Below are 13649 nucleotides of genomic sequence, written 5' to 3' on the forward strand. Positions count from 1 at the left end.
CTAACACTTGTGAACACGATCACTCAAACCAGTGACTGAGTTCCTAACTTCCCACCTCCTGAAGCTAAGTTGCTTCCCCGACCCTCAGGGGCAGGTGGAGGGTCTGATCCCTGCACTTAGGGGCTAACTCCCACCTTGGACTTCCTGAGGGAGATGCCATGAATGATGTGCTCGCTAAATGAGAGCAACCAAGGGCTCTGGATTTTGATTACTATTAGTCTATTTGCTTTCACTATCATGAAAATGAGTGAATGGAAAAAAATATGTACAAATTAACAAAAAGAAAATCTATCCTTCATTGTAAAAAAGTTTTGTAAACTAAGTGCTAGATTTATAAAAGAGTGAACGAGTAATGTGCGCTTTGGGGAACCCATTATGAGTTTGGATATCGTCATCGGTGCATCCCCTCTGATGCTACCCTTCAGAGGACCTGGGCTTGGCCCCCATCTGATGTGTGCTTGGTTAATGTAGATGGCTGGAAATAAGCAAGATACTGTTCTGGTGATTTTTGAATGCTAGGACAGCTTTCCTAAAATTCTCCAGAGTTCACTGATGCTGGAGAAAATCCCAGGACGGCCCAGCTCCGCATGTCTTCTGATTTGTGTCACGATTTTCTGTTTATTGCAAATTGTTTTAGGCTTTATAATAGAATTCAATACTGAAATGGAATTCCGTTGCAATAGGTAAGTGGCAGCCTGGTAGGCCTGGTCTCTGTTGAGCAAAGTTTGCTCTCAGTCCATGGTCCTGGTGACTTTAACCACCAGACCGGGCTACTTCGTACCACAAACAGCGCCGAGCAGAGCGCCTCCCTCCCTAGACTCCCTCCTCTATGCAGATGTGTAATGGCCAGAATCAATCACTGGCATATACCGATGAATAACCTAGTTGTGTGTACCGGGGAGCAATTCAACATTAAGTAGGAAACGAGCTCCAGACAGACTGGCGCTCTTCAGGATCCGCCGGTTCTAGGTTTTGCATTCCCTCTCCTTACCACACCCCATCCCCGAGAGCCCCACATCCAGTTAAATTTGAGGAAAGCGACAGTGAACCAGCCCAAATTCTGACCTTGAAGCCGTCTGCCAGGCCCTCACGTGCTCCTGCATCCCTGGCTCCTCGGGCAGCCACCTTGGACTTCAGGAGAGCCCAGGTCTGCACCCCACTCAGTGGCGGGGCCACTCCCTCCAGCGGATATATTTTCTCCATGTCTCCTTTCTACATTTTTCGGGACTCTTCCTGCTTCTAAATTCTCAGTTGCTATGTGTATCAGCATCCTGGGGCTGCTTCACAAAGTACCACCAACCGAACGGTTGAAACAGCAGAAACTCACTGTCTCACAGTCCTGGAGGCTGGAAGTCTGAGATCGAGGTGTGCGCAGGGCCGTGCTCGCTCGGAAGGCACCAGAGAAGGATCCGTTCCAGGCCCTCTCCTACCTTCTGAGAGGTCCACGGCTGGTGGCCGCATATTATCCATTCTTCGCATACCTGTGTCTCCAAATTTCCCCCTTTGTGTAATGATACCAGTCATAGGGTATCAGGGTTCCTGCTACTCCAGCTTGACTTCACTTTAACTGTATCTGCAAGACCCCATTTATAAACACGGTCACATTCTGAAGCACCGGAGGTCAGGATTTCAATGCGTGAAGTCTTTGAGGACAATTTTCAACACATAACAACACCACAGTTTCTTTAACTTGTGGAAACACTGTTCCTCATTTAAAATTTTTTTCTTTATTCCTTTGTTCACTTATTCATTCAACCCATATTTACTGAAAGCTCATCACACGTCAGACACTCTGCCAGGCATTAGAAGAAACAAACAAGAGTGAAAGGACTTAAGGACACACAGGTGAGCAAAGACGGACATTCCTTTTAGACTCCTCAGTACAAATTTAAAGAGGATGACTCAGGTTTTTCCCAAGACTGCTTTAACTGGTCAAGATCTGCCCGATTTTGCGAGAATCATTCATCTAACTCACACATCTACAGATTTCCTAAAAGTGCCTGTTGCTAAATTTACCTATAATCGAGGAGTCTTTTGTACTGATTTCATCATTCGTTATTTGTAAACTGTATTTTCGTGAACTTTGAGTCGACCAGAGGACTCATTTATTTAAGTTTTAGAATCCATTTACCATGTTACTGCTTAGCTGTGAAACTGATTTTTGATAAAGAAAGGCACTGTAAGAAAAAGAGTTTTAAGCCCCCTGAGGAGGAATCCTTCTTGGAACTAAAACATTCCGCCTTTTCCAGAGAATGAAGAGTGAGCCAAATGAAAAATACAGAAGAAACAGCAGGAGGAAGATGTTTTCACCCAACTCCTGTTACAGCAGAGTGGAGCTTTCCGTCTCTGAATAAAGTGCACTGGAGAGGTCTCTGTTCTCTCTGTGAATGACCCCGAGTGACCTCATGAGATAGACTCTTTCTTTGCTGGGGGGAAGTCACATTGAAGGTTCTAATGGTTTGTTTTCAGAATGACAGCCTGTCCAGTGATGCCTTGAAATTCCCGTTAGGTTTAGTGTGTGTGTACACGTGTGTACGTGTGTGTGCACGTGCAAAGTAAGAGCTAATGTTCTCTCACCTTAAAAATTCTGCCTCCTTTCTACTGAACTAAACGACACAGCACTCAACGTCCTTGTCCTCTGCACAGCACAAGTCAGGCTAGGACTGGGGCTCCTGGCTCAACTCAGACTCTGAGGTTTAAGTGGTGAAAGAAAGTGTTCTCCGCAAACCCAGCTGTCTGCGTACATGCAGACTTCACAGGCCTCAGTGTGAGGAATTCAGACCGGCTGTCTCCTATCGGGTCGTGCTGTGCACCACGTGTGTACTTGTTCAGTATAGTCATCTGGTTGGATCCAGCAGCTCTGTCCCCTAGGCAGAGACTGGGGGCAGTGTCTGCCATCTGCCGATGACTTCAAAATCACCAGTGACATCTAACTTGGTGAGCCTCAAGCCAAAGATGGAGAACGGAAGGCAGTCATGTTGCACGCTGTTGCCCAAACCAACACACTTTTTGAAATGGTCTTTGAAAGAGCTGGAGTCTTGGTTGGGATCTGGAGATGTGGTGGATGTCTGAGGAGTCATAAATTTCAAGGTTAGGATCACTTACATACACACACACACACGCACACGCACACGCACACATGCACACACAGATGTATACATATGTGTGTATTTAAACACGAAAAATAAATATTAATTTCAACCCCAAATAAGACTTGCTGATGTAGTTAAAGTGAGTTCATGTAATATTGATTTCAGGGGCCTAATGATATTTTAGGTGACTAATATTAGCATACTTTTGAACATTCACGACGCTCCAGGCTACCTTCTGTGTTATCTAATTAAATTAAAAAGCTGTGAAGCACTATTAAGTTTTCAATCCCCTTTTAATTGCATTCTAGAGCTGAGAAAACAAAGACTTGGAGAAATTCAGGCACTTCTAGCTGAAGGTTCTACAGCTAGTCATTCTGGAGCTGAGACTCAAACTTCAGACCACCTGATTCTGAAATGGGTGGGGCTTTCCCCACTACATAACTCGGCTTTAAAATCTCTTTTAAACATGAGGTCCACAGACATCCAAGGGGTTTGTGGATGGAGTTCAGGGGGTCCGTGAACATGGCGGGGAAAAGTGCATCTTTCTTTTCACCCACCTCCAACTGAATGCCAGCCCTTATTTCAGTTATAAATGTTCGCAACAAACCTTAGCAGTATTAGCTCTTGTTTTTGTTTGGATTTATGCTTATGTGGGAGGGAAGAAGAGGGGTGAGATTTGAATAGTGGACAGAGAAAGCAGAAAGGTTACACAGAATCCAGGTGATGGGAATCCAGGTTATACATATTTGTAGCCTTTAAATAAGTGGTACTAACACATGTCAGAGAATCAGAATTACCTTTAGAATTTGTTAAATATACAAATTCCTGGACCTCACTGTCCTGAAATTTTGATGCAGAGGCAATTTCTGATCATCTGCACCATGATATGCACACAGAAGGTACACAATGGGGGTTGAAGGGGATGGATGGATGGATGGATGGATGGATAGAGGATGGATGAATACTTGAATGAATGAAGGAAAAAGACAGTAAAAAAAGAAGCAGGAGCCAAGAGCGAGTGAGGCTGCTGACTGCAGCTAAGGGCTGTGTTCTTGAGGCCACACTGCCTGTCACTGCCTCTCTCCCCACCGCCCCTGCATTCCCACAGAGTTAGACTCTGCTTAATGCTGGAAAGACAAATTATTACAGCGTCTCAGGAGTGCAGGCAACTGTCAGGAAGCCTCGCATTACTGGCAACTCTCCCCCAGACGAATAGAAACTGCAGAAGATGAAGAAGAAAGAAAACAAGGGTAAGGCGGGGGTTGAGACTGAACAGACCTCCAAGACTCCTGCTCACCACCTTTCCGTTTCCTTTGCCAACTCCTCACTCACCTCCAGAAACACTTTAATGGGTTGAAGGACAGTGTTTTAAGTGTATTTGTTGGGGGAGGGAGCGATAGGTTTTCCCGAGAGTAGCTTCAGGCTTGAGCACTACTTTCTAAGCTCTGTTACTGAGTACCGTTTCTGCCCGATGACATTTTATTTATTAAGCACATTTGTTAGTGACAGTTGAATGGATTTTTCTTGTACTTACACACCACATCGGAAGTAAAAAAGGAATGTTCTCTGACATTCGTCTCATGCTCTATTTGATATTTATTGGAGCCAGACTAGAATCTACACATGTTAAAAATAATCACCTCATTATGAAGCCATTTATTGCCAGTCAAGCCACCTTACTTCCTGTAGAGAAATAACATGCCGTGTGTGCAAAGGCTACTAATAGTGGCCAAAAAAAGGAAATAAAACCCCAAAGAGATGATAAGAGAAAGCAAAGCCACCACCAGCCCTGAAGCTCACAGGTTCTCCTAGTGACTACTGGAGTTACAAGAGACGTTTTGTATTTTAAAAACCAAAAAGCAAATACTCATGTATGTCTAAAATGGTAGGTAAAAGGAATGACCCTCCACCATCACTTATATACTTAAAGGATTTAGTTAATAAAACAGGGCACCATGCTGTTGCTTCTTAATTAGTGATATTTTCCTTCCCTCTGGCTCAAACTCCAGCAAAGATAGGGATTATTTAATCCCAAAATGTCAGGTTTGATGTGGATTATGGATATTCTGGGTAATGATATTAAGGACACATTTCTTGGATATTCTTAGAGCTGAAAAAGAAATGTAATGGGGTCCGAGACACACGCCCAACTTTAGGGGGGAAAAGAGCAGTGCCTGCCTGTCACATGCGCTTCCTGGGGAAGCGGCCCCACCCGCACCTCCCGCCACTAACTGCCATGCTATTCCCAGAGTCACAGATAACTGACCTGCAGGTGGGGAGTGAATCCAAAGGCAGACAGACAGACAGCTTATAAACTGGCCTGTGACCTGTAGCCTAGCATCAAACAAGGGGCTGAGCCAATGAGAGTCATCCTCTCAGAATTCCAAAACGTGCACCGTCTCAGTCACCAGAGAGAGCTGAGCCCAAAGGGTTACGACTTGGAGAAGGACGGTGGGGGGGGGGGGTGTATCACGTGTATTGTAAACTGACAGCATGAAGGAGCGGAAACTGAGCAAGACAAGGGAGCCGATGGCTAGAGAAGAAAAAGTGGGATGAGCCATCAGGAAGAACAGCAAGCCACGGCAAGGGCAGTGGAGGCTCACTGTCATCCTAACACAGCAAGAGAAGCCAATGTATGTTGATGTGCAGTGTTGAGAAAGTACCAGAACTTTTAAAAATAAGCGGCTATTTCCTTATTGAGTTTTCCTCTTTGCTCTGGTTGCCAAGGACATTCATAATGATCATGTTTAGTCACTGCAGATTTTCTCAGGCAACAGATTTTGCTCTCTCTCTCTCTCTGACTTTTGATTATGACTTTGTTTTACTAATAGCTGTTTTTGGTCTTTTTATTTCTGGTGCCTTATTATTAGCAGCCTACATCTTTTTGAGGAGTAGACAGGATCTGAAAATATCTGCAAAATCAGAAGTGATAGATTTTGGGGTTTTGTTCGTTCAACATATATAGCACATAGACTTGGAAATGGGATGTATTTATTGCTTAAGCGATGCCATGCCTTTCAAAATAAAAAAAAAAGAATCTGTTTATTTCCTCCAAGCCACGTGGGAGGATTAACATTATGTAGTGTACAGAGATACAGAATCATTTTAAGGAAAGTGCTTTTTTTCCCCCTTCTTCTTTCTCCTTTTGTTCTTATGTTCAGTCTGTTCACAAGGGATTGATCCTTATTCCCAGCCAACAAAGGTAAATCTGCTAGCCCGTGGACTCCACATTGTCCTGCTCCAGGTTGGGGTAGAGAGCAGCTGTGGGTCTGATCGCTCCCCAATGGCAGCATATGCTCACAATTGCCCTCCAGGAGTGCGCCTCCGACAGCTGCATTCAGAGTGTTCACAGGAGCCAAACGCGGTCCAGCCTTTAACATATTAAGAAGTAACCAAATCATCAGGGTTTCATACTTCCCTGGCACCGTGCAGGTTACAGACCTTTCTCAAAGGGTAAAAGCTTATGCTGCTTTCTTTAGTTCAGCAATAAATATTTATGGGATTACCAGCCCATTGTAAATGGGATAACCAAACGCATTCTAATGCAAAACTGCTGGCTGCTTATCTAGCCGTTTGACAGAATGCAATTACACGACCAATTCTCTTTTTTGTGCCCTTCTGTCACTGCTCCCTGAATCACTCATGATGGACCCCTGGTAGGTGTTTTTCCCCCAACTTTTCCCAGCATCCATTGTAAACAAGGTTAGACACATCCACTATCGTATGTTATCCCATAAGTTACTCTGTTAATGTCCTGATATGAAAATATTTTTTTTCTACTGCCACAGAGACAATTTCTATTGACTGTTTTCCCCCACCTACAATATAGGTCACACTTCCCTATATACTGTTTCTTTGTACACTTCATGTCTCTCTTTTTGTTTTGAAAACTGGACATTTTAGATAATATAGAAACCCTTGATTCTTCTTTTTTCCCCCAAAGGGTTGTTGTTTTCTTTTGCTTTACATTAACTTGCCTGAGCTTAATCTTGGTATGTAGCTTCTCAGGCCTCTGTTCAGTTTTTTTTTTAAACCTATTTTTATTTTAGGATCCTAGAGGTCACCACTATGTCTGCATAGCTTAGGAGTTGGTCAGTGATTGGTTAGACATTTGCCCAAACACCTAAAGCTACTAAATCTCCTACCATCTGCTGATGCGTCTATGTGTAGCTTGTGGGGTACATCCGACATTCAAGCAAGGTGACCCCCAATAATTCTCTCCTTCTAGTATTTTTGCCCTTATGTAATCTACTCCTCCTGAGAGTGGGCAGCACCTGAGACTTGCTCTGAACAATAGAATATGGCAAAGATGTATGAGGTGATGAGATGATGAGATGAGATGATGAGACGTCCTTCTCATGACACATTTCACTACATGGCAAAGTGATGAGATGTAACGCTCATGATTATTTTGTTACATAAAACTGGGAAGCTGCACATGTGCAGGAGAGAATCTAGGGGGTACAAGCTCTCCAAACACCCCTGGATGACTGGGTGACTGCACACATATGGAGGACATAGGAAAAAGAAAAATCCAGGAAAGATTTGAAAATTGGTTGAATCCTCTTCTCAGCACAAAGTCCATGTCCATTTCCATGACAGAACTCAGGGCAAGGGCAAGCATCCCATGACCGTAGCTACTTCTTCTTTCCAGATTACACCTCATGGGGGCAGAGAGTGTCCTAGGTCTCGGGCAGAACTCTAAGCCTCACCTACAGCTTCACAAGGAGGAGACAGAGCCAGGCTTTTTGCCTTAGGGACAAAGGGATCACGGCTAATAAACCCGCAACTGCTGCCAATTCAAATACAGAATCTTGTCAGCAAAGCACTAATCAAAAATGTCGGTGATGTCCTATGAGACAAGACTGCAAGATGGGTTGGAAGGTAATCTTCCGGTGACAAGCCAGAAGAGTGGGATGTGAACGAAGACTAGATACTCTTTGATACTCAGGAGGCAGAACTATAGATGGAAGTTCCAACGTGATGGATTTTGGATCTACAGACAAAAAGTCATCCTGAAACCTTGGAGCAGTCCAATGAGTGGGACTGCCTGGAGGGGTAATGAGCTGCATGTTCAAGCAGAGGCCGCATCACCATTTGTCAGGGATGCCACAGATTCGCACTGGCCAATAGAAACATACGGTGACATGCATGTGACTTTAAATTGTCTAGTAGCCAACAGCCAACCAAGGTGGGGCTGGTTTGGGTACGGCTTGATCTGCCTGTCTCCCTCTGTCTCTGTATGTCCTTCTTCACAGCTGGTTTTGCCTCAGGTAGTCCCTCTCCACACGGTGGCTGCCTGTATCTGCAAACGCAAGCCCTCCTAATTCAGCACGCTTGCAGGAAAGAAGTGGTATTTCCTAAAAGTTGGGAATTGTTGAACTGAGTCCCAAGGACCAGCTTACCTCACATGACTCTCCCTGAACCAACCCCTGGGTCCAGAGGAAGCAACATGCTGATGACACTTTCTGGGCCTCGCGTCTAGCCCTGGAGCTGGAGGGTGGTGGGGGCAGCCCCGCCCGGCCGGAGCCCACCTTCACCGTGTAGAGGGCAGGAGTGGGCGTGTGGCTCTCTAACTGTGAGGCAGTGGATGTGCTGTTATCAGAGGCTGGGGGTGTGGAAGCTGGCCAGCAAAGACAATAGATGTCTGCTCTTTCCCGCTGTGTCCCGTACGTGCAGGACACAGAAGTCCCACAAGTTGAAGACGTTGACTTCTACGAAATCGTGAGATAGTTGAGCAAAATCTGCAGATTGACTCTTTAGAACCCTAATATCTTTCCAAAACATATACTAAGTGAAACATTTATATCTATTCTGCCTTTTGCTTTATGGATTAACAAAGTATCCTTAATAAGCACAGTCATTTTGGGATATATCTGAACCAAGTTTGATGCCCCCTCCCCAATGGCTGACCACAGGAAAATGGATAAGATGTTTATGTTGTGTCCCAATTTACTCCTACGTAAATTAGACAAAATAAGGTCTACTCTGCATTACTCTTGAAAAGATTATGCAAGGTGATATTTCAAAGGAAGAAGCCAAGCACATAGTATACACCCAGGAAATGATAGCTATGCTTTTGTTTGTTTGTTTGTTTGTTTTGTGGGGGAGACAATTAGGTTTGTTTATTTATTTTTATTTTTTTTTAAATGGAGGTCCTGGGGATTGAACCCAGGAGCTCATGCATACTAAGCATGAACTCTACCACTGAGATACATCCTACCCCCCTGATTTTTTTTTTTAATTATTATCATTGGTTTTAAAATCCTTTGCAGCCAAGCCTTACAACACGGTTTTCTATTTATTTAGATTAATTTAACTGCCTAATTAAAAGCTGTTGTGTATCCTGAAGATTTTAATTGTTCATGTTTCATTGTCTGCATGGCTTCCCGATTATCTTTGCTACTAAGTAATAATTATGCATTGCAAATATTTGCTTGAATTTTATATAAACCAGTTTTAAATGAAAGAGCTATTTACATAATCAATTTAAATAAAGAGCACCACTTCCTCGCAGCTTTCTTGCTACCAACTTTACTTTTAGTCAAATGTGAACGGCTAATACTGCACTAATTTCTTTAAACCATTATGAAATGACAATCAATTTAAGTGCCATTAGAATGGCAAGACTTTTCCATCTGGGAAGGCACACTTTCCACTTCCAGATGGTGCTCCTTTTAGGCTAACTATATCAGCCTTGTGATATTTCTGGAAGTATTTCTCTAATAATTAAAACTATTTAAAAAAATCTATGTTTCATTCCCATTATTTCTTATGTCAAGAAGAGATGGAAGCTGCCAGTGAAGCAAAGTTCCTGGACTCTCCCATTTTGGTAACTAGCAGCATCCCCTACCCCACTGCTCAAACCCAAGCCCCAAGCTTCGTCTTTCTTCCCTTTCCTCACGTGCCACGTCCTCTCTTCAGCAAGAACTGCTGTGTAGACATTTCTAGTTCTGTTGCTACCACCCGAGTCCAAGCCACCATCTCCTCTCATGTGGTCTATTGGAATAGCCTACAAATTAGTTTTTCTTATTCTGTTCTTATTCTCCTCAGATCCACTCTCCAAGCAGCTACAGACTTGCTTTCCTAAATACAGAGCACGCCCCTCTCCTGGCTGAAACACAGTAACAGTTCCCAGCGTTTTGTAATCCAACTCAAATTCTGTACCATGTCTTCTTTAACCTCTACCACTTCTCTGACTTCACCTTTCATCACTCTCTCCCGTATTTTCCAAGTTCCAGCCATGTGAATCTTTCTGTCTCCTCTGGAATATTCCTAGACCCACACTTGAAATGACTTCTTTTGTGTCTCAGCTCAAATGCTACTTCCCAGGATATGTCTTCTCCGGCTACTCTGATAAGTAGTGACTAAACCAATTTGATCATTTACAGTCTTTAAGTCCTTTTGTGTGTGGGGGGGGGATAGATATTTAGAGGAAGTCAAGGGCCAAAGTTTTTCTCTCTCTCAAACTGGCTACCAGCAAGCAAGCAAAAACCCGTCTAGACTCTGCCACATGTGCACCAATACTGCAGTCAGCACCCCTTTTCTCAGGATTAAGACTGACGTTTCAGCACATGCTAAGCAACTGATACTGGAAGCACTCTCATAGCACTGGATTTAAAAAAAAATCACAATTCTAATCATTGTAAACGTATCAAATGAGATAAGTGGAAAATACCAGAAAGCCATACGCCATCAACCACAACAATCATAACATAATTTGATGATTGTGAAGTGACTTCAGGGTAGATTTCATTTTAATATAAAAAGAAAATCTATTGGGAATCTTGTCTCGCTGGTGTGTTACACGAGGAAAGTCAGAAATCAGCAACTAGTATTTTTGCTGCTGGAAGGCTGAACAGTCTAATCAGGACAATGTGTGCAGGGGCTGAGCTTTGAATGTTCACTTAGCTGAGATGCCAAGGAGTTCATCTATAAGTGATAAGTATTTTAGGTGTGTATACTTTATTCACTACTTCCCTTTAGTGTAAGTTTTTACGTGTCAGTTCAGCTCCATATCCAATAAATACTTTCACGTTGCTATTCATTTGAATTGGAGTTACTATGGAGAAATGACTTTTTGATTCTGACAGCTTTCTGCTGCATTATAAGAGCCTGCACATCATACCATCATTCCACAAAAATGGCTTGGCAATTTTCTATGAATTTTTTTTTTTAAAGTAAAGGAATCTGTTCACAGAGGAAGGGTTCTAGAAAAAATGTTTCAATATTAAAAAAGTTAATAAGAACCTTTAGGACCTAGGATATGACAATAGAGTACTGTTTCACATTAAAATAGACTGAACAATTTTAAAAGAAAATTTGCCACATTTTAAAAAATTCAAAGATTTAAACATATATATTTTGCCACAGTTTCATATGTAACTGCCAGGAGAGTTAAAAACAAACAACAACAACAACAACAACAAAACCCCCAAACAAGACCAGAGAACAGGGAAAGGAAAATCTCTGAAGAAAAATTCCTCAGCATTGAGGTACAACCTCTTTGAATTCAGGGTAGAATTTTCCTTTCATTGAACTAGAGCACGGAAAGATCTTTGGAGTTTTTTATTCTAGTCTTTAGTCTTCCTTGAAAATTTTAATTCAAATACGTTCTAAAACCCTATTTTAAACCATGCATATTTATACGCAGGTTAAAGAACAATAATGAATGAACTACGTAAGTGAGGGTGAGACCACTGCATCGCTGCATCGCGCCTCCCACAGTGGCTCTGGGCTCGGCCACATGAGTTGCTGCCAGGGGGACGATCGCAGGCAGGACTCTCAAGTAGAGGCTTGGTGATGCTTGCACATTGGGCTCCTCTGCTTGGAACCCGGCTGCCTTGCTCTAAGAAAGCCTGTCAAGTTTTCTTCGAAGAGAGAAGCCATGTGGAGGAGAAAGTGGGGCAACAGCCGGCCGCAGACATCTGAGGGAGGGCTCCCTGGGTGTCCTAAGGCCATCAGAGCTCCTGGCTGAGAGGTTCGTGTGAGACACCCTGGCCAGTGTCACGTGGAGCAGAACTACCCAGCTGAGCCCTTCTCGAAGCCCTGATCCACCGAACTCTAAGCAACACATTGATGTTACGTAGTCACAGTTTGGGGTGGTTTGTTACAGAGCAGCAGGTAACGGATACAGTAAGTGACAGCAAGGACTCCTAAAGTCTCTCTGGAAATAATTCCAAGGTACATTCTCCACTGCCAAACGCCTCCTAGACATCTGTCATCTGTTTATTTATTATTAAGCCTGTATCTCTTATTCTGACTCTAACCAGTTGGCTAGAAGAACTGAGATGGCTGACGTATGTGAAAAGGATTGTGAGAACGGCTTTATTGCTCATTGACTCAAACAAAATGCCACATCTTTGTTGGATTTCAAGGAAAGAGCATTATTGATGATGGATATATATTAAATGAATTGCACTCTGCAATGTGATCAAATTGTGGGTGGGACAACCAGGTACAGAGTAAATATCATTAAGGAACTCCCAGCACATGAGTCTTCTGTAGTTCAATCAAGCCACGTCCCCTCTGTTTCTCTATATGGAATTGTACCCTCACAACAAATTTTAGGCACTAAAACGTGTAAGACTCTCTGGAGGAATTTATTTTCTCAAGGAATCATAAATATGAGGTTTATTAGATTGAGAAAGCCAGCGGGTATGTTTGATCCTTCTTTCTCTAAGTGTTCATTCACATAAGGAGCTAACGCGCCTTAGGAAAAGAATGCACTGGAACTAGAAGCAGTAGCAGAAGCGTGTTAGAAGGGAGGAGCCAATGGACAATGCTTCTGGGGAAAAGTGACACAATCCCACTGAATTTTGTGTGTTCTATCTCAAGTTAGAAGCCATAGCGACTAACTGGTTCTAAAAACAAAGTGTCTGGATGCCAAGAGGAAAAAGATGCAATCTGTCATTAAACATAACGAATGCTGGGATAATAGCGGTTACTATCATTGTTCCATGTTCTTACCTGTGGCGTTATCTACCAGGGGACTGTGGACGGAAGGGTTAGATGTAAAATGCCATTACAGAGAGTCCTGATCAGACAAAGACACGAAAGAGGTACTTACAGAGAGGAGAATCTGAACAGCACTGTGGATGACCTCCAGGTACTGGAAGTCGACGATGCAGCCCGTGACGGAGACGTACGTGTAATCGTCCATCATGCCGTGTGCTGACGGGGGCAGCACCCTTCGGACACAGCCGGGCCCGTGTTCCCGCCACCACGACCGGTGTACAGAGATGTTGAATGTCATTAGATCTGTATCCTAGTGGGTAGGAGACAAGAGAGAGAAAGGAGACCATCATATCACATCACATCTTTGCTCTTCACGTTAAGACGAATTCAGGAGAGATGAAATTGCTGAAATGGTTTAAATTTCAAGTAAAAAGTGACGAAAGACAAAGCGAGCAATGGCCACATGTATCGTATGGCTAAGTGGCTCATTTTTCACTGGGGTTATAATTATTCAACGTGGAGATAGAATTCTTCCAATAATAACATTTTAAGGTTAGCACACATCAAAAATCCAGAGATGATACGTTTATTTAAAAAATT

General features: G+C 43.2%; 1 protein-coding gene across 3 annotated transcripts in view; it reads right to left on the bottom strand.

The window, feature by feature from the left end:
- Positions 1-13649, bottom strand: part of NKAIN3 (sodium/potassium transporting ATPase interacting 3) — a 409270-nt gene that overhangs the window by 89248 nt on the left and 306373 nt on the right. For all 3 annotated transcript variants that reach the window (XM_032470214.1, XM_032470215.1, XM_032470216.1), the window contains exon 4: positions 13162-13359. In XM_032470214.1, coding sequence (XP_032326105.1) covers positions 13162-13359 — 198 coding nt within the window. The remainder of the gene's footprint in view (positions 1-13161; positions 13360-13649) is intronic.

Source organism: Camelus ferus, chromosome 29 (assembly GCF_009834535.1).
Source record: "Camelus ferus isolate YT-003-E chromosome 29, BCGSAC_Cfer_1.0, whole genome shotgun sequence".
Lineage (NCBI taxonomy): Eukaryota > Metazoa > Chordata > Mammalia > Artiodactyla > Camelidae > Camelus > Camelus ferus.